Source organism: Leopardus geoffroyi, chromosome A2 (genome assembly GCF_018350155.1).
Source record: "Leopardus geoffroyi isolate Oge1 chromosome A2, O.geoffroyi_Oge1_pat1.0, whole genome shotgun sequence".
In the NCBI taxonomy this organism is placed as follows: Eukaryota; Metazoa; Chordata; class Mammalia; order Carnivora; family Felidae; genus Leopardus; species Leopardus geoffroyi.
Window position 1 is genome coordinate 168127337 of NC_059331.1, and position 15698 is coordinate 168143034.

At 46.7% G+C, this 15698-nt stretch overlaps 1 protein-coding gene across 2 annotated transcripts in view; it reads left to right on the forward strand.

The window, feature by feature from the left end:
- Positions 1-15698, forward strand: part of UBE3C (ubiquitin protein ligase E3C) — a 123613-nt gene that overhangs the window by 95132 nt on the left and 12783 nt on the right. For both annotated transcript variants that reach the window (XM_045496324.1, XM_045496325.1), the window contains 3 exons: positions 1549-1761; positions 8858-9046; positions 9155-9221. In XM_045496324.1, coding sequence (XP_045352280.1) covers positions 1549-1761; positions 8858-9046; positions 9155-9221 — 469 coding nt within the window. The remainder of the gene's footprint in view (positions 1-1548; positions 1762-8857; positions 9047-9154; positions 9222-15698) is intronic.

The window sequence follows — 15698 nt, forward strand, 5'->3', positions numbered from 1 at the left end:
GCACCTTGGGGCCCAGCGCTTCCCCTGTTAACAGGTCTTAGGTCTGTACCGGGAGAAGCCAGCACGGATCCACAGAAGGGCTCAGACCGACTGTCCAGCAGCCCCACATGGGACACCGCCCACGTGTCCACCCTGTGCCCGTCACGCGACGGTGTCACGCAGCCTTCGGTGAAGGAACAGTGTCATAGCCGAGTCTCAGAAACAGGATGTTGTGAGAAGGCGTGTGGAAGAGGGCGCGTGCTGTATGATCCCGTCGACGAAGTCCCGGGCCCGGCGGGACTCAGCCGTGGTGATGACCACAGAATGGGGTAACGGGAGGGAACTCTCACGGGACCTCGGGGAGGGGGAAGTGTTCTGTGTCTGGACGCCTTCTGTGGCCGCTGCACGGGTGTGATCAAATGTAATAATTCATCAGGCCGCGTGCACATTTTACTTTACGGTACGTAAATTACCCTTTAACGTGCGCGAGTGTGCGGTCTGGTTGTCCGTCGCCGTCCGCAGACACGGGGCAGACAGGAACGCAGCAGAGGAGTCCTGGTGTGGGCGCCAGGGCACCTGCTTTGGCACCACCTCTGCCAGCCGCTGACTCCCAGGGTCTGCACACGCATCTCCCACGCTCAGTCTCCCCCTGTAGGAACAGCGCGGGGCAGACCGCAGCCTGTGGGCCGGGCCCCGCCTGCTGCCTGTCGCGTGGCCAGGGTGCTCAGAAGGCTTTTTCTTTTTCGTCGCTAAAAGTCTGAAGGATAGTATTTCTTGGCGTTGGGAATTACTTGAGTGCGGCCCTGGCACACAGCTGCCCTCGCTCGTCCACGCGTTGTCTGTGCTCCTTTTGCTAGAGGCAGAGTGGAGGCACGGCCACCGAGCCGGTCCGGCCTGCGGTCGTGTGTTGAACCGCGGCCCCAGAAAAGGTAGAGGCTCCATCCTGATCCCTGGCGCCTGGGAACCTGACCTTATTTGCCTATGCAGTCAAGCTAGGAGGGGTCACACTGGGTGAGAGAGGATCCCAAACCCGGTGACAGGTGTCTTCATGATAGAGACCGGGGAGGGAGGTGCCGGCACACCCAGGGACGACAGCCTCTCGAAGAGGCAGGGCTGGGAGTGACACAGCCCAAAGCCCCGGGCCACCGGCTGTGGCCAGCAGTACCAGGAAAGACAGGAGGCCTTTCAAGAGCGTGCGTCAGACTCCGGCCTGCGCAGCCAGGAGACCCCTCCGCTGGCAGAGCCCTTTGCGGAAAACGCGTGCTGACTGCCGTTGCAGCACAACACGTGTGGCTCTCGAACGTCCCCCTTGGTGTGAACGTGCTGTGGTTCAGCCTTCAGGTGTTTGAGAGTCGTGACACGCGGAGTGCACGCGGCGAATGGTCAAACCGGTCCAGCGCTGGTAAGTGCTCGCCAAAAGCTAGCTTCCGCCGTCGTCGCTGCTGCGGAGAGAAGGTATCTGCTGTCTTAGGATTCTCTTCAGGCTCAAGTTGGCCTTTTTTATTTGTAGGAAGTATGAGAAAGGATTCCTGTGACATACTGATCGTTGTTCCTTGTTCTCATCTGAAGGCCCTCTATGAGAATATGCTGGTAGAATTGCCCTTTGCCGGCTTCTTCCTGTCCAAATTGCTGGGAACCAGTGCGGACGTGGACATCCACCATCTGGCTTCGTTAGACCCTGAAGTGTACAAGAATCTGCTGTTTCTCAAGAGCTACGAAGGCGACGTGGAGGAGCTTGGGCTAAACTTCACGGTGGTGAACAACGACCTGGGAGAGGCGCAGGTGAGGAGGCCCTTCGCCGGCTGCTGTTCACATGGCAACGAGGAGGGTTTCTCTTTGCAGGGGGAGGCTCCACGTCTCCCTTGGAAGAACTGCTGTGGCTGCGGGTTAGAAGTGGGGAGTTGGTGGGGGCTGGAGACACCCGGGCTCTCGCCCCACTCCCTTGTGACGGCTGTCCTCGGGGACTCTCTTCCTGGGCCGGGGGTTAACCCCTGCCTCTTGGCTGGCTCTCGGTCCCTGGGAGTGGCAGGTTAGCGCCTTCCTGACAGGAGCCCTGAGGGGCCTCCGTGCGCCTCTGTTCCCTACCTGATCACCGTGGGGGCCTCGGTGGCTCGGACACGGATCGCTGGCCTTTGTTATCAGTGTGGTTGGCCTTGGTGTGTTTATTTTTAAAAAAAAAAAAAAAAACGTGCATGTTAGAGATGATTCAAACTAATTTTTTAAATGACAGTATCGTCGGGATATAACGTACATACCATAAAAATGCACGCTTTAGAGCATGGCGCGGGTCAGTGTACCCCCAGAGTGCTCCGCCGTCACCAGCAGCTGAGTTCGGGATGGTTGCGTCCCTCCACTGAGACTGTGCCCATTAGCGGGTCGGTCCTGCCCAGCGTGGGTGAGCGCCATCTACGTTCTGTCTCTGGATGTGGCACATAACCCGGATCTCACGGCCTGTGGCCTTGTGTGACCGGCTTTGTTCACCTGTTGCAGGAGCCGGTGCTTTTTTTTTGTTTCTGGCCGAACGTCGTCCCATTGTACGGATGTGCCACGTTTTCTTTCTCGGCTGAGGGACGTTTGGGTTATTTCCACTTCTCAGCTGTGGTGATAATACCGCTGTGCACACGCGTGGACAACACACCAGGCGGCGGAAGACTCGGTAACATCCGGAATTTGCTTCCAGGATGAGAGGAGCAGGGGCAGCGGGTGGACGCGGAGATGACCCACATCGGCTAGGAGGCGACACCTGCTGAAGCGGGCGCCGCGCTGTGGACGCGCGTCTACTGTTCTGTCTGCCTCGGCCTGTGTTCACGTGCTCCCCGTAATCCACAAAGCCTTTATTAATGTACACAGACATCCAACATTTAAGAACCTTTGATGCTGCTCTCTGATCTTACTAGATTTTAACTACCCAGCTTTGCTTGTCTAACTTAATTTTGGTTTTCAGACAAATACATCTCTTCTGTGGGGAAAGACCGCTTTTCTGCTGTTCCTACGTGGATCGTGCCATTTTCCGAACCTAGTGTTGTTATTTTAAGTACAAAACTGTGGTTACCTTTGAACTTCATACTCGTTTCTCTAAATTTCTGTTATTACTTGGTTTCTGACTGAGGCTTTGCCAGCTCAAAAGTAACTTCGTACTAGATAGATACTTAGCGTTTGGTGAAGCCACCACTGAGAGTACATTGATCCACACAGGGTACTCCTCAACCCGACCCTCCCGGTGTGAGCTCTCACATTTTATTTTGATAAACACATGTATTGAACACATTTGAGCTAATGCAATTTTGGTTATTTTCATATCACGTTACCTACCTGCCACCGTGCCTGGTCCGTATGTTTTCATTATGAGACGTTAATGACACCCTGTGAGCCAGCCGTCGGGCCAGGCGTGGGAGACGGTTTGTAAACTAGGAGAACACACACATTCTAACAAGGGAGGCCGATACGAACGGGATAGTGAGGTATCAGTTTACTAGTAGCTCAGCTCCAAGTAGGTTAGGGAGAGCTACCTGGAAGAGAGGCTGGCTGGGTGGAAAGGCATTCACCGGGTAGGTGAGCAGATGTCGAAGGGGCTAAGTTTGGGGGTGCACGAGAGGAGGCAGACAGACACCAGTCTGAGCTTCTCCTGTCCTCTTGGAGGACAATCTGAGGCCTTGGGCTTTAGAAAGGTTAGACCTACGCTCAGAAAGACAACCAGTGTGTCCATCCATCGCTGGTTTGCAGTATTTCAGTGCGTCAGGGTAAGGCGGCCTAAACGGGTGCATTTTGGAGCTAATAGAAAAATGAATAACAAGAAAACACTTAGGGGCACCTGGCTGGCTCCACCCGTGGAGTATGCGACTCTCGATCTCGGGGCTGTAAGTTCGAGCACCCCTGTTGGGTGTAGAGATTGCTTAAAAAAATAACATCTTTTTAAAAAGAAAGAAAGAAAAGAACAAAGAAAATACGGGAGCCTCCTCTCAGAGAAACCTGAGATGTTGATTCTGTAAGTCAGGGCGGGGCCTGGAAGCAGCCTTTGGGTTAGGTGTTTCCAGAATTCAGAGGAACCACAACCTGGGGGTTAAGCAATGAAACAAGTTTTAATGAGAGCACGCCTGTGTAATCTTCATTTTAAAAATGACGTCCTCGAGGCACCCGGGTGGCTCAGTCAGTTAAGCATCCGACTCTTGATCTTGGCTCAGTTCATGACGTCACAGTTGGTGAGTTTGAGCCCAGAGTCGGGCTCCACTCTGTCAGCATGGAACCTGCTTGGGATTCTCTCTCTCTCTCTCTCTCTCTCTCTCTCTCTCTCTCTCTCTGTCTCTCTCTCCCCCCCTTTCTCTCTGCTCCTCCCCCACTTGCACTCGCCAGTGCACTCTCTCTTAAAATAAATTTTTGAAAAATAAAGTAATTCTGTAGGTATCTTGAGCGAAGTAGATTTTATTTGAGTCAGAGGAGGATAGGCGGGCAGGACGTTGTTGCACTGGAGCCCCGGTCCCCCGCCCCCGTGCCCTGGTGCCCATCATTCTCCTTTGGGTCTCCGTGAGTTTGACGGCTGTAAGGGCCTCATACAGGTGGAATCACACAGTATTTGTCCTTCTGTGACAGGTTTATGCCACTGAGTGCGACGTCCTCCAGGTTCACCTGTGGTTTCTTCCTTCTTAAGGCTGATACTCCATCGTACATACACGTCCCCTTTATCCGCTCATCCCTTGATGGACAGTAGAGTTGTGTCCACCATCGTGAACAAGGATGCCGTGAACGTTGCTGTCAAAGTATCTGTTCAAGTCCCTGCGTCCCCTTCCCGTAGGTGCATACCTAGAGGTGGGATCGCTGGGTCCTGTGCAGGTTCTAATGGTGACTTTCCGAGGGCCTGCCGCACGTCCTCCACAGCGGGCACACCACGGTGCATTTCTCCCGGCTCTGCAGAGGTTCTGATCCCTCCACACGCCTGCCAGCACTTGCTTTCTGCCTTCTTTTCTGTCGCTCTCTCTCGCTCTCTCTTTTAAAAAAAAATAGCAGCCGTCCTGCTGAATGTGAAGGACTGTTTCATTGTGCTGTTGTGACACACAGAGCTGTGTGAGTCCCTGACGGTTCTTTGAGAAAGTTACGAGGAGATTTAAGATCTTTATTGGCTTCCTCCCTGGGCTGCAGGACATTGCACGGTTCCGACGCCACAGAGGTGTCTTCAAAAGCAAAGATTGAAAACACACACATGGATGAATACATCCTGCTGTTTAAATTCTGGGCATTTTTAAATGTTCATCGTCATGGTACTCGAATTTTAGTCTATTTCTTAGCCTTTAACAAGCTACGTATTGAAGAAAATAGCTGTGGATTAAATCCTAAATGGAAACAAAGGTAACGATCCTGCCTGAGGCCTCCTGCTTCCCTCTCTTACTAGGTCATCTCCAGGCATTTTGAAACGTACTATCAGGGCACCCGGCTGGCTCAGTCGGAAGAGAGTGCGACTCTTGATCTCGGGGTTGTGGGTTTGAGCCCCGCTTTGGGTGTAGAGATTATTTAAAAATCAATCTTAGAAAAATGAAAAGTAACTCCAATACTGTGCGCGATAAAATAAGAATGAGGAATACAAAACCGTATTTCTTTTGGTTACATCTTACTTAGTTGCTTTGTTTCCATCTCTTCTTCCATTTTATTTTATTTTATTTTATTTTTTTATTTTGTTTTAATGTTTATTTATTCCGAGAGAGTGAGTGAGCGAGCATGAGCGGGGGAGGAGTAGAGAGAGAGAGAGAATCCCAGGCAGACTCCGCACCGTCAGTGCAGAGCCCGGCACAGGGCTTGAGCTCACGAACTGTGAGATCATGACCTGAGCCACAGTGAAGAGTCAGACACTTAACTGAGCCACCCAGGTGCCCCTCTTCCATTTTATAGACCTGAAGTCTCAACCTGCAAAATTCAGATTTTTTTTAAAGAGGGTTTTTTTTTATCGGCATAAGGAAACCTCGAACGTACAGATGTCAATGCTGCTGGCTGCTCTTGTCTCCCTGCACCTGGTGGCATGATTTAAAAACGAAATAAAAGTGCTGGGGCAGTCAGTTTTATGATGACCTGTCCACGGCCTTTGCTAATGGGAGTATTTCCCATTTTTCCTTCTGAAATAGATGGTAATAGTGAAATGTCGCATTTGTAAGAGTTCCATTAAAGCACCACTGATAATATTGGAATCTATTAAAAGCAAAAGTGTGAAGTTAAGATGTTCCAATTACTCATAGAAATTCCCACTGGATAAAGAGATTATAGATGACAGTGCATAAGAATAATTATACTAAAGAGTCAAATGAGAAAAATTTAGAAAGTCACTGGTAAAGCAGCTAATTTGGGGGTATCTTATGGATTCCCACGGAGATGGGTATAAAAACATGGTCCTTCATACAGGTTTCCGTTTATAAAATACTGCGAGTTAAAGATTTGTAATATGCAGCTACTTCATTACATTGGCAGGTTATGTTAATTAATCTTCCCTTTTCAAATAATAGTGTTCCTCCCCAATTTGTTTCCTTTGGTATAATCAGTCCGGCTGTTTGTTAGCCTGCTGGAAAACCAACGTGAGACTTCATTCAGCCTGCTAACCTGTACCCAGAGCTCTCCCGAGTGGGCGCTCGGGGCTTAACATGGACCCGGCATGGGCGTCTGTAACGATGGGAGAGCGTGAACCTGAGTCCCAGGACCCTGTTGAAGCCCTGGCTTTGCAGCTGTGCTGTGGCCTTGGGCAAGTCCTAGAGGCCCGTCCTCATTTTCAGAGGGTGTGTCCGCTGCGCTGAGGATAAAATGAGCCGTTCTGGTGAGTGAGTGAGTGAGTGAGTGAGTGAGTGAGGCCCCGTCTGCTCCGGTGAGTGAGGGAGGGAGGTGGGGGGGGGGGGGGGAGGGGGGAAGCCCGTGCGCCCGGCCACGCTGTGAACGCAGACATTCCGAAGTAGGGAGATAGCTCTGGCTGTAAGAGCTGCTCTGGTTCCAGATTGAAAGCTTTAAATATGCCCTCAGACCTGAGATCCTAGGGCAGGCTGGACACAGTGTGGAACGTGGGAAGTTGTGTGGGTGTAGCCCAGAGAGTCACTGGAAAGGTCATGCCCGTCCCATCAGGCAGGGCTGCTGGGGCTTTGGGAGTCCTTCAACTGATGGTTTCGTGGGTCCTTTGTCTTCGAGTCACTCAGTACACCCTCACTTATTACCTGTTGTCAGTCCTCTTAAAGGAACGGGTGGGATTTTGAAATGAAAACAGAGCAGCGAGCTCCTGGGGCGCGGGTCACAGATGGCCTGCCAGCGGACGGCGAGCACGGGAGGCGTCGTGGCCTGTCCCCTCCTGGAGACGTGCAGGAGACATGCGTGCGGAGCGCGGAGAACGGGAATCAGTGAGAAGGGGGGCGTCACCTAGAACGTGCCATATGGGAAAAGCAAACCCAATGAGGTGGTCGTGGGGCCGTTAGGCACGGGATGAGTTTGTCATCTTAAGCAGATTTTTTTTTTTTTTTTAATTTTTTTTTTTCAACGTTTGTTTATTTTTGGGACAGAGAGAGACACAGCATGAACGGGGGAGGGGCAGAGAGAGAGGGAGACACAGAATCGGAAACAGGCTCCAGGCTCTGAGCCATCAGCCCAGAGCCCGACGCGGGGCTCGAACTCACGGACCACGAGATCGTGACCTGGCTGAAGTCGGACGCTTAACTGACTGCGCCACCCAGGCGCCCCATTAAGCAGATTTTTAAATGGCCTTTGTGCCAAGTGGTGAGACACCGGGGTGACGTGTCACCGTCCTCGATCCGCGTGGAACGTGACGGGCCCCAGGAGAAGCGCAGGCTGTGGAGGAACGTGAGGAGGAGGTGCCGTGTCTGCCCCGGAGGGGGGCCGCCTCCGTGGTGGCTCTGGAATGTTTTCGTTCACTTACGGTGGATTCGCTGTTTCCCCGTCATCCGGATGCGCCTGAGAATGCATTTCTCCCGTTTAAGTGCTAGGAAACGAGGAACTTAGAAGGCGCGTTCAGGCCTGTGTGTTCGTGATCGTCTGTGGTGTTCTGTCGTCCCCTCTGGTGTGTGAGACGCTATTGAAAATACCACCACTGTGCCGACGGCAAGAGCGGTTCGAGGGCCCAGCGGACTCGCGGGTGTCCGTTACAGTGGGCGGGCGAGCCGGCGCCCGGCCTCTGCCACTGCCTGGCGCGTCCGCGAGTGACCGTGTGCGGGACCTGCAGGTTTTGTGATGTGCTCGCGTGACGGTAACCACTCGTTCTTGGGAATTCAGTTCAGATACACGGGAACGCGCTGGTCTGTTACTTCTGATGTTGCCACTGTCTTCTGAGTCACATTTAAAATACTTCAGGGGTGCCCGGCTGGCTCAGTCGGTGGAGCGTGCGACGCTCGATCTTGGGGTTATAGGTTCGAGCCCCATGTTGGGTGTAGAGATTATTTAAAAGTAAAATCTTTTTTAAAAAAATAGGGTACTCCATAGTACCAACATGATGGAAATACAAAGAGAAGAACGTGCTGTTTGTACAAATATGAGCAATTATTCTACCGCAACCTTCATTCCTTAAGCTGTATTTTCTCCAGATTGAATCACTTTTGATTTAAGTTCATTTTTTGGTTCATACCTTTGCCCTTTGTGACTCCTAATTTTTGAGAACGAAGTTGCCACGATTACATTGTCACGTCATTCCTTAGTGCTTTGGAGAAAGCGTTGGTGGCTGCTGATCTGAAACGGTGAGATGCCGGGCTTCGGAGAGTCCCACGAGAGCGGCGTCTGCGCCGACGCAGACTGGGGCGCTCCAGGCGCCCAGCTTTTATTCTCGCGACGCAGCAGCACCGGCAAGTGTCTTTGAAGAAATTGTTTCACTCGAGTCATACTTGGGATTTTCAGACCCCGATTTTAATGTTCACAGGTAGTTGAACTAAAGTATGGTGGAAAAGACATCCCTGTCACCAGCGCCAACAGGATCACGTATATCCACCTCGTAGCGGACTACAGACTGAACCGCCAGATCCGCCAGCACTGCCTGGCTTTCCGGCAGGGCCTGGCCAACGTGCTGAACCTGGAGTGGCTGCGAATGTTTGACCAGCAGGAGATTCAGGTACTTCTGGCTGCCGCCTGGAGCCACACTTGTCTCGTGACGCGAGAAAGCGTTCTTGAAATCCGTCCCAAATTTTACAAATTGGCCTTTTTGCTTTTTCTTTGGCAGGTATTAATTTCTGGTGCACAAGTTCCCATAAGTCTTGAGGACCTAAAATCCTTTACAAACTATTCAGGTATGTTTTTTTTTTTTTTTAATATTTGTTTATTTTTGAGAGAGAGCATGAGCGGGGAGGGCAGAGAGAGAGAGGGAGACACGGTATCCGAAGCAGGCTCCGGGCCCTGAGCTATCAGCACAGAGCCCGATGTGGGACTTAAACCCACAGACCACGAGATCATGACCAGAGCCAAAGTGGGACACTTAACCTGAGCCTCCCAGGTACCCCTATTTACTTTTTTATTAAATTAAAGTTTCTGCTCTTCAAGAAAATGAAAAACCAAAAGGAACAAATGGCCAATGAGCACATAGAAAGATGCGCAGAAACATTAGTTGTCAGAGAAATAACAAAACCATAATGAGATTGTTCAAAGATCGAATTGGTATATCTTTTGGGTATTTGTAAGTTTTTTAAAATTAACCTCATGTGTATTTAAGAACAGTGAAAAGAGAAAAAAAGCATCCTTAAAACAATCATTGTTACTTTGGCGAGTTTTTCTTAATCGTAGCATATTATTCTAGTTTATAGTGATACATCATTTATAGTATACATTCTGTTTGTTTAGCACCAGAAATAGAGAAGATATTTCCAAGCTGTTATTCTTCTTGCAATTAACTTTTGATATTAGATAGATATATAGTGATTTATTTTTTATTTTTTTCTTTTAATTTTTTTTTTTTTTAATTTATATCCAAATTAGCATATAGTGCAACAATGCTTTCAGGACTAGATTCCTTAATGCCCCTTCCCCATTTAGCCCATCCCCCCTCCAGTAACCCTCTGTTTGTTCTCCATATTGAAGAATCTCTTATGTTTTGCCCCCTCCCTGTTTTTATATTATCTTTGTTTCCCTTCCCTTATGTTCATCTGTTTTGTCCTTTAGAGTTCTCATATGAGTGAAGTCATATGATTTTTGTCTTTCTCTGACTAATTTCGCTCAGTATAATACCCTCCAGTTCCATCCACGTAGTTGCAAATGGCAAGATTTCATTCCTTTTGATTGCCAAGTAATACTCCATTGTATGTACATACCACATCTTCTTTATCCATTCATCCATCGGTGGACATTTGGGCTCTTTCCATACTTTGGCTATTGTTGATAGTGCTGCTATAAACATGGGGGTGCATGTGTCCCTTCAAAACACCACACCTGTATCCGTGGATAAATGCCTAGTAGTACAATTGCTGGGTCGTAGGGTAGTTCTATTTTTAGTTTTTTGAGAAACCTCCACTGTTTTCCAGAGTGGCTGCACGAGCTTGCATTCCCACCAGAAATGCAAAAGAGATCCTCTTTCTCCGCATCCTCGTCAACATCTGTTGTTGCCTGAGTTGTTAATGTTAGCCATTCTGACAGGCGTGAGGTGATATCTCATTGTGGTTTTGATTTGTATTTCCTTGATGATGAGTGATGTTGAGCATTTTTTCATGTGTCGGCTATCTGGATGTCTTTGGGGAAGTGTCTGTTCATGTCTTCTGCCCATTTCTTCACTGGATTATTTGTTTTTTGGGTGTTGAGTTTGATAAGTTCTTTGTAGATTTTGGATACTAACCCTTTATCTGATATGTCATTTACAAATATCTTCTCCCATTCTGTCGGTTGCCTTTTAGTTTTGCTGATTGTTTCCTTTGCCGTGCAGAAGCTTTTATTTTGATGAGGTCCCAGTAGTTCATTTTTGGATATATGTGATTTATTTAACCTCCCACTGTAATAAACAACTTTGTGCATATTTCTGTGTTTTTAATGAGAGAAACCCAGAAGTTACATTGCTTATTGAAGGGTATGAAGATTTGGGGGAATGGAATTCGAACGCATAGGGTACATAGGGGAAATGTGACAAGTTAGGAAGTGGCACACATTTTTTAGTTTGGTTGAGGATAATTCTACCCTTCCAGTCTTTTTTCTCACCTATGGGAAACTCTCCAAATCTTAAATACATATTGTAAAAAACCTACAGTTGTGAGCCATTGATTCTTATCTTTATTACGTGAATGGAATTTATTTTATTGATTTGTCTGTTGAGTTTTAAGTAGGCTTCACACCCAACGTGGGTGTAGAGATTACTTAATATGTATATATAATATTAAAAAATATTTTATGTATCTTGGGAAATTTAAAACATAGCCTTAAATAAACCCGGTGATGAAACAGTGCACTCCATGTGATGTCACATCTTTAAAGATGAAATTGAGTAAGATGTGAGCAAAAACACGCAGTGGTTGTGAGATGATTAGTCATTTCTGCTTGTTTTAAAATTTTATTTCCCTTTCTTTATTATCTATTATGTCCTACATCATTTACTTTCTACAGCCAAGAAAACTTTAAAGTCATTTCAGTTTCGGGGTGCCTGGCTGGCTCAGTGAGTGGAGCTTGCCACTCCTGATCTCAGGGTCGTGAGTTCAAGCCCCACGTTGGGCTTGGAGCTTATTTAACAAAATGAAAAATAAGGGGTGCCTGGGTGGCTCAGTCAGTTGAGCGTCCAACTTCGGTTCAGGTCATGATCTTACGGTTCATGGGTTCAAGCCCTGTGTCGGGCTCTGTGCCGACAGCTCAGAGCCTGGAGCCTGTTTTAGATTCTGTGTCTCCCTCTCTCTGTGCCCCTCCCCTGCTTGCACCTTGTCTCTCTCAAAAATAATAAATTAACATTAAAAAAATTTTTAATAAGAATAAATAAATAAAAAGTCATTTCATTTTCACAAAATAACAGTCATTTACAATTAATGAAATTACAAGCAATTTTTTTCATTGTACTTCTCTTTTTTCTAAATATTATGAAATGAATATTTCTTTCAGAACAGTATTTAAGCCTTAAAAACATCCTGTACATGAGTTCCAGCTACAGCTGAGTAAGGAGAGGCTTTCTCTCATAAAGATCAGTATTAGCGTGATGTCAAAAGCAAACAAAAATAACCCAAGGAAAGGAAATTATAGATTAATATCCCTCAGGGACATAGATGCAAAATCCTCCAAATATTAGCAAGCTGAATCCGGCCGCTGAGTAGTTTCTATCCCATGAATGCGAGGTTAATTTAACATGTGACAGTGTATTAATGGGACGTGTGGCATTGCTGGCACGGGAACAGAACCGGCCCGGCCGTGTCAGCAGGTGCAGAAGGAAGGAGAGAAAAGCAAGTTATTCTCTTCAGCATCTAAGCATCTCCTGCCCAATGAGGACTAAAAACTCGTGGGAAACTAGGAACAGGGGGAGCTTTCCCAGCCCAATTCAGGACGCGCACAGCGCCCGCACACGGTGGCGAGGGTCTGTATGCTTCCTGCCCGCGGCCAAGGCACGTGACTGGGCTTCCTAGCTCGTGCAGTAAGGCGGAGGGAGGGAGGGAAGTTTCAGCTTGGAAAGGAGCAGTGAAAGAAGTAAGACTTTTTTCACAAATAGCATGACGAAAAAAACCCAACTAGAACTAAGAAACAGTTTCAGCAGGTGGCAGCACAGATCAGTACACACAAACCAATTTTGTGTTTATGTGCAGACCCAGAATGGAATTAAACAGTTCCATTCCTAGTGACATCACAAAGAATAAAATACAAAATTAGCAAAGCAAGTGTACGTGCCAGACTTGTATGCCGAAAACTAAAAACACTGCTGAGAGAAATTGAAGACCAAATTGGCGGGGGGGGGGGGGGGGGGGGGGGGGGGAGGAGATGGTCCATTTTCATGGTCAGAGGACTCTGTATGTCAGGATGTAGTTCTCTTCAAATTAATCCACAAATTCAGCGCAACCCCTACCAAAATCCCAGCAGTCTTTTTGATAGAAATCGACAGGCTGACTTTAAACTCATTTGGAAATGTAAAGGTCCTAACAGCCAAAATAATTTTGTATGAGAACAAAGTTATAGGACTTATACTCTGATTTAAAACTTACTCTAAAGCCACAGTAATCAAAGCATTGTAGTATTGGCACAAGGATAGGCTTGTTGATCAACGGAACATAATCAGGAGTTCAGAAACAAATCCTCATATTTGCGGTCAGTTGACAGTTCACTTGATGATACAATAGCCCTGGGACAACATCCACGTGGGAAAAAATGAGCTTAGACCTTTACCTCACACCACCGTATGTAAAAATCAGCTCAACAGGATCAGAGGCCAATAGGTAAAAACCAAAACTATAAAACTTCAAAAAGAACATAAAGCAGAAAATCTGCGTGACTTTTGGATTAGACAGAGTTTTTGATTGTACATCAAGAGCATGATCCAGGAAAAAGAAATTGATAGAAAATTGGACTTCCTCAACATTAAAGCTTTTGTGCTTCAAAAATTACTATTAAGAAAATGAAAGAGGGGCGCCTGGGTGGCTCAGTCGGTTAAGCGTCCGACTTCGGCTCAGGTCACGATCTCGCGGTCCGTGAGTTCGAGCCCCGCATCGGGCTCTGTGCTGACCGCTCAGAGCCTGGAGCCTGTTTCCGATTCTGTGTCTCCCTCTCTCTCTGCCCCTCCCCCGTTCATGCTCTGTCTCTCTCTGTCTCAAAAATAAATAAACGTTAAAAAAAATTAAAAAAAAAAAAGTTACTTTAAAAAAAAAAAAAAAAGAAAAAGAAAGAAAATGAAAGATAAGCCACAGATTGGGAGAAAATATTTTCAAGTAATACATGTAACAGTGGGCTATGTCTACCGTAGATATATAAAGAACACTTACAGCTCAGTAAGACAAACAATCGAATTTAAAACCATGGCTAAAAAAACCCCCAGGTTTGGGGGTTTATATATATCTGAAGATACATATAAATGGCCCGTAAGCAAATAAGCACATGAACAGATGTTTAACACTAGTAATCATTAGGGAAATAGAACTCAAATCCTCGAGATATTACTACACACCCACTAGAAAGACTATAATCAAAAAGAGACAGTACCGGGGCGCCTGGGTGGCTCAGTCGGTTGAGCGTCCGACTTCGGCTCAGGTCATGATCTCACAGTCTGTGAGTTCGAGCCCCGCGTCGGGCTCTGTGCTGACAGCTCGGAGCCTGGAGCCTGTTTCAGATTCTGTGTCTCCCTCTCTCTCTGCTCCTCCCCTGTTTGTGCTCTGTCTCTCTCTGTCTCAAGAATAAATAAACATTAAAAATTAAAAAAAAAAAAAGAGAGAGACAGTACCAAGTGTTAGGGAGTACATGGAGAAATTGGAACCCTCTTCACTGATAGAAATGTAAAATAGCAGAGCCTCTCTGAAAAAGTTTACAGTGATTTAAAAAGTTGAATGCAGAACACCTGGAATTTTACAAAAGAATGAGGCTATACTCCTACCTCATACTGTACATAAAAACGAACCCAAAATGATCAACAACCTTGATGTAGGAGCTAAAACCATAAAGGTCCTAGGAGAACACCGGTAAGTCCTCATGACCTTAGATTTGGCATTGGATTCTTAGATATGATACCAAAAACATGAGCAACAACAACTATATATATTATATATATATATGTGATATATATATAATATATATATTATATATATATATATTGGACTTTATCAAAATTACAAACTTTGTACATCAAAAGACATTATCAAGAAAATTAAAAGACCAACCTTACAGAAGGAGAGAAAATATGCAGAAGAAATATATATGTGTGTCCAGAATATATAAAGAACTCTTCTACTCAGCAACAAAAAGACAAAGCAATTCAAAAATGGGCAAAGGACTTGAATCGACATTTCTCCAAAGAAGATATGCAAACAACCAGTAATCTCAAAAAGGTGTTTAATATCACTAATCACTAGGGAAATGCAAATCAGAACAATATTGAAATACCCTTCACATCCATCAAGAGGACTATGATTAAGCACATACAAACACACGTGCACACATACAGAAAACAAGTGTTGGCCAGGATATGGAGAAATTGGATCCCTCGTTCGTTGCTGGCGGGAATGTACAAAAAGCCACTATGGAGAATGGTTTGGTGGCAGCCCAGATAGCTAAACATAGAATTACCATATGACCCAGCAACTCTGCTTTTACGTACAGACCCAGAGGAACTGCAAGCAGGGACTGAAGCCTGTTTGCACATACATGTTCATACAGCATTATTCACAGTAGCCGAAAGGCGAAACAACCAAATGCCCACCTACAGATGAATCGGTAAACACATCCATACAGCGCGGTATTAGGAAGTCTTTAAAAGGAGCGAAGTTTGAAAAGTTATAATAGGGATGAATCTTGAAAACACGATGCTAAGTGAAATAAGCCAGACACAAAAGGGGCATCTGTTGTATGATTCAGCTTCAATGAAATACCTGAAATAGGCAAATTCCTGGACTCTGAAAGTAGGTTGGAGGTCACTGGGGCTGGGGGAGGGGAACGGGGACTTGCTGCCCAGTAGAGTTTCTGTTCGGGGTGATGACATTTTGGTTGGACTTAGGTGCTTGCACAACGTTATGTAGGTAATTAATGTCACTGAGTTGTACACTTAAAAAATGTTTGTTTAAATGGTGAAATTTATGTCAGGTATTTTGCCACAGTCTACCCAGACCTCTCTGTCCTCC